Source organism: Otolemur garnettii, unplaced genomic scaffold (genome assembly GCF_000181295.1).
Source record: "Otolemur garnettii isolate 467f Iridium unplaced genomic scaffold, OtoGar3 scaffold00014, whole genome shotgun sequence".
Classification (NCBI taxonomy): domain Eukaryota; kingdom Metazoa; phylum Chordata; class Mammalia; order Primates; family Galagidae; genus Otolemur; species Otolemur garnettii.
This window is the reverse complement of record NW_003852409.1, coordinates 28,507,812-28,517,055: the sequence shown is the minus strand read 5'-3', so window position 1 is coordinate 28,517,055 and position 9,244 is coordinate 28,507,812. Positions and strand designations below refer to the sequence as shown.

Here is a 9,244-nt window from a genome sequence, read left to right as displayed (position 1 = left end):
TTTTTTTTTTTTTTTTTTTTTGTAGTTGTTTTTGTAGTTGTCTTTGTTGTTTAGCAGGCCTGGGCTGGATTTGAACGTGTCAGCCCTGGTATATGTGGCGGGCACCCTAACCAGTGAGCTACGGGCACCGAGCCTGTTTTGTCTGATTCTTTATTCTAACTGCAGAAATTGTTGAGGTTTGAGCTTCATTTCAGAATTCTAGGCTGTTGCTTTGCATCAGAGTATTTCACTCTAAGGCAATAATTCTCAACCTTCCTAATGCTGTGGCCCTTTAATACAGTTCCTATGGGTCACGACCCACAAGTTGAGAACTGCTGCTTTAGGGGGATCTTGTATAACTCTTGCTATGGTGGATGACCTTTCTCTTTTGGAGACAGGGTCTTTCTCTGTCACTCAGGCTATAGGGCAGTAGCATGATCAATCGTAGCTCACTGCAGCCTTGAGGGTGGCACCTGTGGCTGAAAGGAGTAGAGCACCAGCTCCATATGCCAGAGGTGGCGGGTTCAAACCCAGCTCTGGCCAAAAAAAAAAATCAGTGCAGCCTTAAATTCCTGGGATCAAGTGATTCTCCTGCCTCCACCTCCAAAGTAGCAGGGACTATAGGGGCATGCCAGTATGCCTGGCTAATTTTTAAAATTTTTTGTAGAGGTGTGGTCTTGAAATGTTGCTCAGGCCGGTTCTGAACTCTTGCCCTCAACTAATCATCTCACCTTGACCTCCCAAAGTGCTGGGATTTTAGGTATGAGCCACTGTGCCTGGCCAAGGATGATTTTATTATTTTTGCTAACGATTTACTATTGTAAATTAAAAGTATTATTTTCCTTTAGAAAAATGGCCACTGTTTCAGGTGAAGCCTGCAGCACCCTTTTCTCCCACCCCCTGCCATTCTTCTGTTTCTGCACTGGCCTGAACAGGTCCTATTTCAGGAGACAGTAGCAGTTAATTTTTATATTTATTGCCATTATGTTTGCAGCCTGGCAGTTGTGTGGGGGTGCTAGTGATAGCTTTTTGCTTGGAGAGGTCTTGTACAATTTGTCTTATTTCAACACTGCTGCATTTAATAAACGTATAGCTCTTTGCTTATGTTTGCATTTTTAAAAAAATTCATGTGCTTGTTCAGTCAGTTGTCATCTTTGAACAAGGAGATGTTTTAGAAACACTTTTACCTCATACAGTTCAGGATGTTTCCATTGGTGTAAGAAGTCTGTGTGGCCTTTGGCACATGAGATTATTGATGTTTCTGGAGGAGAGCAAGAACTAGAAACAAAATGTATATGTAACATAAAGATCCTCATATGCTTAGGATATTTTCTCCAAAAAGATGTGAGAGCACTTTTAGTAAATTACAGATTGTGTTGATGCAGTGACTGTCTTTAGCCTGCATATGCTGCTGCCTTCTATTTCTGCTTAAGGAATGTGGTAATATCAGGCTTGGGAAAATGGCTGAGTTCGACTCTGTAGTATTTAAAAAATTTTTTAGATACATGAGAAGTTATTGGGATTACATGACATGGCTAGAATTTATTTGTTTATGTTACCTGATGCCATTTCATTGTTTGAGGATGTGACATCCAGAATAATTGTTGATAATGCTTTTATGCCAGTAAAAATAGCACAGATTTTTAAAAATATTATATTCTAAAATTTTCCATATGTCCTTAGAATTGATTATTAATTGCTTAGGTTTGTCAGAAGATTGTGAACACTAGTTGGTATATATATATTTAACTTCTGAAGTACCAAGGAGAAATTTTTTTTTAAATGTAAGCTAAAGCTATTTCCTCAATCACAAAGGAATTATTTTTGCTGGATGTGTGTTTACACATAAGACTCTCAGTGCTTTTATCATAGCAAGTTCATTTGTAATCCACAAAGGATGTGAGCACAGAACAGTCACCATCATACATTGATTAAGGAAGATTTATATATTGATAAGTCTATCTTATGATGTGATGCTATTTTATTATTATCCTACTATTATAATTGCTAAAATACAATTAAACCCATGTTCTCATCTATTATTTAATATTGATGTATTTGGCAGATGTATAATGAAAGTGGCTAATATTTGAAGGATATTGTACTGTATATATTAAATTAGTCTTTCTTTATCTTTGTGAAATGCATCAATATGATATTCAATGACATCTCAATGATTAATAGAGAATTATACTTGAGTCAAGCCTCTTTGTAACCTAGAAATTAAAATGACTATTCAAATAACACCTCAAAATGATCAAATTAGCATTTTGTGATTGCATAATAATGGGATTGTAGTAGTTATAACAGCACTATGGCTGCCTCTAGAGTTAAGATCATGTCAACCCCTTGATAATAAAGCCTTTTCCTTGAGAGTCGACTTTAATAATTTCCAGATTGATTCTTCCCATAAATCATCTGACGTTCAGCACTAAATTTTTGTTACTGTTGTAACTTAAAATTATTTTATTTTTATTCAGCTCATATTTAAGAAATGAAACGAGTGTCCTGTTTTAATGATTTACTGTCTTGTCATTGGAACTGCATACTTTTTATCTCAAATGTAAAGGGTTTTCCATGTATTTTGATAGGCCTATGTATTTTTTGTAAAGGTTTGTTAAAGCCTTTAAAATATGTACAGTTTTTTCCTTACAAATATTCAGAATGCTTTTCTTGGGAATAACGTTTGCCTTATTTACATAATTAACTGAGTTGCTTAGGTCTCTTGGGCCAGTGGTACATAATTAGGGAGAGAAGGGGACAGGGAAGAGTTTGGGGTCTAATTAAATATGCTAAAAAACTACTTAATTATGTATTTCCTCAAGAGACTCACTGCTGTGAAATCCTCAAGATTAAACTAGAGTTAGGTTTGAGAAAAGGATTTTGTGTTTGGTATGGCTTTACAATTATATTGTAGTTCAGCAAGCGCATCTAGTGTTCTTTTTTTTTTTTTTTGGTAGAGTGCTGTGGCATCGTAGCTGACAGCAATCTTAAACTCTTGAGCTCAAATGATTCTTTTGCCTCAGCTTCCCAAGTACTGTGTTTCCCTGAAAATAAAACCTACCCCAAAAATAAGCCCTAGCAGGATTTCAATGTATTTGTTAAATATAAGCCCTACTCCAATAATAAGACCTACTGCATAGCTACACCATACATTTCCATGCAGGGAGAAGACATCCCCTGAAAATAAGCCCTAGTGTGTCTTCTTGAGAAAAGATAAATATAAGGCAGTATCTTATTTTCAGGGAAACATGGTAGCTGGGACTACAGGCACCACCACAATGCCTGGCTATTTTTAGAGATGAGGTCTTGCTCTGGCTCAGGCTGGTCTTGAACCTATGAGCTCAGGCAATCCACCTGCCTTGGCCTCCCAGAGTGCTATGATTATAGGTGTGAGCCACCACACCCGGCCTACATCTAGTGTTCTTAAATGGTTTGTACAAACTGAATTGTTAGTTTTAACGATTCTAAGGATGAGCATCTCCTGGATGTTGTGCTAAGCTATAGTGAATCTTTTCAAGTAATTTTTGGTGCCTGTAGGTGTTTAATAATTTGTGGGAAACTTTTTGTTTTGATTGGTTAATAATTTTTTCAAGGCATGAAATTGATAGGGAAAGGCTGTACTTAGGTCTATATGCTCTAACAGTTTTTGATCTGGTTTATTATTGTGTTTATATTATTTCTTTGACAGATTGGTGATGCTGTTTGTGACCTGTTTTAGAATCATAGATTATCAATAACTGTTCACTGATCATTTAAAGTTCAAGGTAGATTATTACATAGCAGTTTTGGGGACTGGTTTGGTGAGACCATGCAAAATCAGCCTCAGCTATCTGCCTGAGTTCTTCATCTCTGTTGAGAACAGGATCTCTGAAATAGCTTTATTAACAGAACAAAACCTTTTTTCTAGGTGTTGTGACAATCAGAAAACTTTTTGAATCAGTCTTTCTGATTTCACTCTGTGTGGAAACTGTTGGTCTTGACAAGGAGTTGGTTTTAGGGAGTGGGCTTTGCTTAATGGGCAGGAAACATTCTGCACTGATTGCAATGCCTCAGAATATGAAGTTTTTTTGATTTGTTTCTCCACCTCTTTTAAAATAGGTCATTTTGTTTGTTTTTCGTTTTTGAGGCAGAGTCTCACTCTCTAGCCATGTGGAGTGCAGTATCATCATCATAACTCACTGCAACCTCCACCTTCTGGGCTCAAGCAATCCTCCTGGTGTAGCCTCCTGGATAGGTGGGACTGTTGGCATGTGCCATGATGCTGGCTAATTTTTCTATTTTTGGTAGAGACAGGCTTTGCTCTTGCTTAGGCTAGTCCTCAACTCCTGAGCTCTAGTGATCCTCCTTTCTTGGCCTCCCAGAGTACTTGGAATCAGGCATGAGTCACTATACCTGGCCCAAAAAATAAGTCATGTTTTAAAAAGTAAATCTAACAAAAAGTAAATCTTTGTCATTTTCATGCCTTATCACTTACTTGAGAAGCTTTTGCTAGTACATCTTTACTATTTGACTATTCCGTTGAATAATTTGCAGACATTATCATCATAATTGCTAGTCCATGAGAAGTTCAAGTAGTTCAAGTACGTATTTCCCGTCAATAGTTACTAATAAAAAATGGTACAGATTATTAAGTTATGTCCTCTCAGTTTTTTCAACTCTGAATCTCAGTTTCTTCACGTCTGAAGAGAGATGAGCATTCCTTCTTCACAAGGAGACTATCAGGTAGGATAATACTAGGCTGAGAGACAGTATAGCTGAGTTAGTAAAGCAACCTATTGTACATTACAACCTCAGTTTGAATCCTGCTAATTCCACTTACTCCGTTCCTGGCAGTCTTTATTTCCGAGTGAAAGAGCTGTATCATGTAAAACTCCTCTCCTTTGGGAGGAGAGATGGGTATTAAATAAGTTTGTTTGCTGTTCTTTTGTTAATCCCTCTTTAGTAAGAGGCCCCAGTTGAGATTTTAGAAGGGTAGAAGGAAAAGATATTTTTCTCTTCTACAAGGTCCAGTCCTCATTTGTGGAACATAGATGACAGTGCGTCTTCCTCATGAAGATTGCATGAAGCCTGTTTAGCAGGACACGCAGCACATAGAAAACACTTCTGCTGCTTTCTCTTTGTAAAGGGAAGAAGCACAGTGATGATGTCTCTCTTATGCACTTCATTTGGTTGTTGACAGCACCGAGTGAGAGCAAATGTGTTCTTAAAACCAGATTTTAGAATGGTGTGATTAAACAAGATGTGCAGAAGACTGAATTAGATGAAGGTAGTCTGTGCATTGAAGTTGGGGTAGTCTAGTGGTGCTTTGGCCCTGCACTTCTAATAGGAAGATTAAGACAATTACTTCCTTTTGGGAGGAAAGATGGTTATTTTTTAAACATATAGTGAAAAGGTAGTTTGATATTAGTAATTGGTTGGCAGTTTACTAACATGTTAAATATCTATTTGACTTAGCTAAATACATCTAAATGTAAGGGGGAATGTTTGCCTTGACAAGTACTTAAAAAAGCAAACCAGTTCTTGTTCATAGAGACAACTGTGACTTTGATTACCTTAACTTGTTGGAAAGTAACCGTTTCTCTGTAAGAAACTGTTTTAACAGGGAAGCTGCAGAGAGCATGGGGGAAGGGATAATTCATGAGTGCTAATTGCTTGGCTGTTAATTTTCATAAGTGTTGATAGAAGCAGTTCCTTAAATTAAACTTTGTTTAAAATGTATCAGGGGAAATATTCCACAATGTCGAGCCTGAAGTGAAAATTAATATGAATGCTGTGGCAATTAACACATACTGGTTAATAGCTTTTAGCAGCATTTTGGGATGATAGTCCTTAAATACATTTTGCATGCTGCTCTTGTTTCAGCATTGTTCCAGTCTATGTCTGGATAATTATGAACAAATGTTTTCTACAATCATTGGCATTAAATAGCTCTCTTCAAAGAAAGTCACTTAAAACTTTGTGGGAAAGCATGGAGCCACTGAGAAATCTTACAAACTCAGAAAAGGTCGGCAAATTGAAATCTTGTTTAAAAATTTAAAAAATTGTCTTTAGAAGAAAATGCACCTTATCTGAATTTGGAAAATTTGATTATTATCATAGGAATGGTCCCTTCTGATATGTTAAACTACTTTAGCTTCAGGATCTCTTTCTAAAAAAAAATATAGCCTGGGCTATATTTCTAAACAGAAGCTTTTGCTTATTGCTACCTCAGCTGAGGCAGTGGCCTTGAGTCTAAGGGCCTTTCTGGCCTTCCTTCTCCTTTGCTCTCTCCCACCCGAAACTAATGTACCCCCTCTCAAACGGTGACTAAAAAAAAAGTTGCATAATGCTCAATCTCATCTCCACCCCCCTTCCTTTCAATAGGAGTTCTCTTGGGGGTTTACTTGCTTAGTGCCCAGTAAGAGATAGTGTAGGGTATTTTGAGTTGAGAGCTATTTGTCTCCCTCTTTCATTCTTTTTACGTGGCTTTTTAAAATTCATTTTGAGGCTTCTCTTTACATACCTGTTTAAAATTCATTTTGAGACAATCTCACTCTGTGCCCTAGGTTAGAGAGCATGGCATTGTAGCTCACAGCACCCTCAGTTTCTTGGGCTGAAGTGATCCTCTTGCCTCAGCCTCCTGAGTAGCTGGGACTATAGGCACCTGCTATGACACCTGGCTAGTTTTTCTATTATTAGTAGAGACAGAGTCTTGCTCTTTTCTCAGGCTAGTCTTAAATACCTAAGCTCAAGCAGTCCATTGGCTTTGGCCTCTTCAAGTGCTAGGATCACAGATGTGAGCTACCACATCCAGCCTATGCCTAGTTCTTAAAACTAGCTTATTCCACTCTGAGCTCTCTCTGTCTAGGCCTCATTGTGTAGTTTGCTTGGAACCTTTTCAGTCTGTGCTGGCTTCCTTTGATTGTGGAGCTGTTTCTACAAATTCCCATTCCAGTTAGAATTCACCATTGACTTAAAGGCTTTTCAAAGGGAGGCAGACAGGCTTCACTTTGAATCCTAGCTTTGCCATTTAATTGTGTGATATTGGGCAAATCACTTTTTTTTTTTTTTTGAGACAGAATCTCACTTTGTCACCCTTGGTAGAGTGCTGTGGCATCACAGCTTACAGCAACCTCAGTCTCTTGGGCTTAATTAAGCCTCAGCCTCCCAAGTATCTGGGACTACAGGTGCCTGCCACAATGCCCGGCTATTTTTATTGTTGTTGTCACTATTGTTTAGCAGGCCTGGGCTGGATTCGAACGCACCAGCCCCAGTGCATGTGGCCAGTGCCCTAACCACCGAGCTACAGGTACCAAACCCACTTTGTTTTTTTGAGCTTGTTTTCTTGTCTATAAAATGAGGCTAATGATAATTACCCTAAAATATTGAGCAGATTTAATGAAAATGAGAAATGCAGACATAGCAAGTACTAGTACACGACCAGTACTGAGAGACTGTTAGTTTCCGTTTACCACATTACCATTTACTTACTTCGCATTTATTGAGAACCTGCTATATACCAGGCATAGTTAACTAAGTGCTGGATATAGTGGTGAGCAAAACCAGACCTGGTTTCTGACCTCATGGAGTTTCTTCCCTTGGTGGGAAGGTAGGTACTGTGTAAATTGCTAGTCCTCCTTATTGGCAGGTTTAACTTCCTAGGATTCAACCCACCTTGGTTTGAAAATAGTCAGAAAAGCAAACTAACAAGCAAAAATCAATGATGAAAAAGAATACAAATAAAAAAAAAATCAAACAACTACCTCCTGGATGTGGGACATAATTATAACAGGGACTTTACCTAACAAATGCAAACATTGTAACCTAATCATTTATATCCTCACGTTAACCTGAAATTTAAAAAAAGTATAACAACTAGCTAGATTGCATTTATATATTGTACGTATTCTAGAGATGATTTAAAATACATAGGAGATGTACTTGATTATCTGCAAATACCATATCATTTAAGGGACTTTTAAACATACCCAGGTTTTGGTATTTTGGGAGGATCTTGACCTGAGAGCCTAAGGCAGCAGTTCTCAACTTGTGGGTCGTGACCCCTTTGCAACAATGAAAATACATCGTGGCATTAGGAAGGTTGAGAACCACTGGCCTAAGGGATGAGTAAGAGCTAAGTGAAGAGAGGGCGGTGTCTGTGGCTCAAGGTTAAAGCCCGGCCCGGCCAAAACTGTAAAAAAAAGAGCTAAGTGAAGAAGAAATAGAAAGGATGTACAGAGGATCTGAGGCAAGGGCAAGCTTGGCAGTAACTGAAAGAAAGCTGTGTGATTGGCGTCCCCAAGGGTGAGGTAGATCTGAGTGCAAGGTGAAGCTCCAGGGGCAGACCAGGTATGACTCGTAGAGGTGTTCTCTTTAACCTAAGAGCATTGGTAATCCTTGAACAAGTTTAAATGGGGAGGTGAGATAATTACATTGGTGTTTTGAAAGCTCACTGGAGCTATGCTGAAGACTATATCCCTGAAAAGGATTTGTGAGGATAAAGAGCAATCAGGAACCTTTTTTGCAGTGGTTTGGGTATCAGAGAGTGATAACTTGGGCTGACTTGTTGGTAATAGAGATGGAGTAGATGAATTCAAGAGATAGTTAGTAGACAAAAGTTGTAGGATATGATGATGGATGGTACAGAGGGAGATGGAGCAGAAAAGGGTTTCAAGGGTAATTTCAAGGTCAGAGTCTGGCACGAGGAGCTGAATGGATACTGAAACCATCCCTGAAGGAGGAAGCACTGAGAGGGTCAAGGAAGAAGTGATGTTTCCTTTGTGGGCCTGTTGACTACATGTCATAGGATGTTACTGTGTCCTTGAAGATACCACACATCTCCCTTTTGAGGGATGGAGCCCACTCATTTGGAGAATCCAGTGCAGTGCTCCCTGAGATGAGAGTGGCATGGGACCCAGGAGCCTCTTCTTTGTTCTCATTTTGCAGCCAGCTTTGGAACTGGCTAAGGAATTGCCTTCAGATCTCAGTCACCTTCCGGATGTTAGTTACCTCTTTTGCTATAATGGGGGTGTGTTCTCAGATGTTCGAACCAACTTACCATTTTCTCCTCAGTTTTCAGAGGAGAAAATTAGTAATTATTTTTATTTTTTGAGACAGTAATTTTAAAGACAAGGTCTCTCTTTCATCACTCATGATGGAGTACAGTGGGATAATCTCAGGTCACTGCAGTCTAAAAGTCCTGGGATCAAGCAATCCTCCCACCTCAGTCTCTCAAGTAGCTAGGACTACAGGGACCTGCCAACCATGCCCAGCTTACTTTTTT

General features: G+C 38.8%; 1 protein-coding gene across 1 annotated transcript in view; it reads left to right on the top strand.

Annotated features, from left to right (window-relative positions):
• Positions 1-9,244, top strand: part of MAPKAP1 (mitogen-activated protein kinase associated protein 1) — a 280,354-nt gene that overhangs the window by 46,138 nt on the left and 224,972 nt on the right. Inside the window, 2 exon segments of the mRNA XM_023510481.1 lie at positions 5,845-5,865; positions 5,867-5,986. Coding sequence (XP_023366249.1) covers positions 5,845-5,865; positions 5,867-5,986 — 141 coding nt within the window.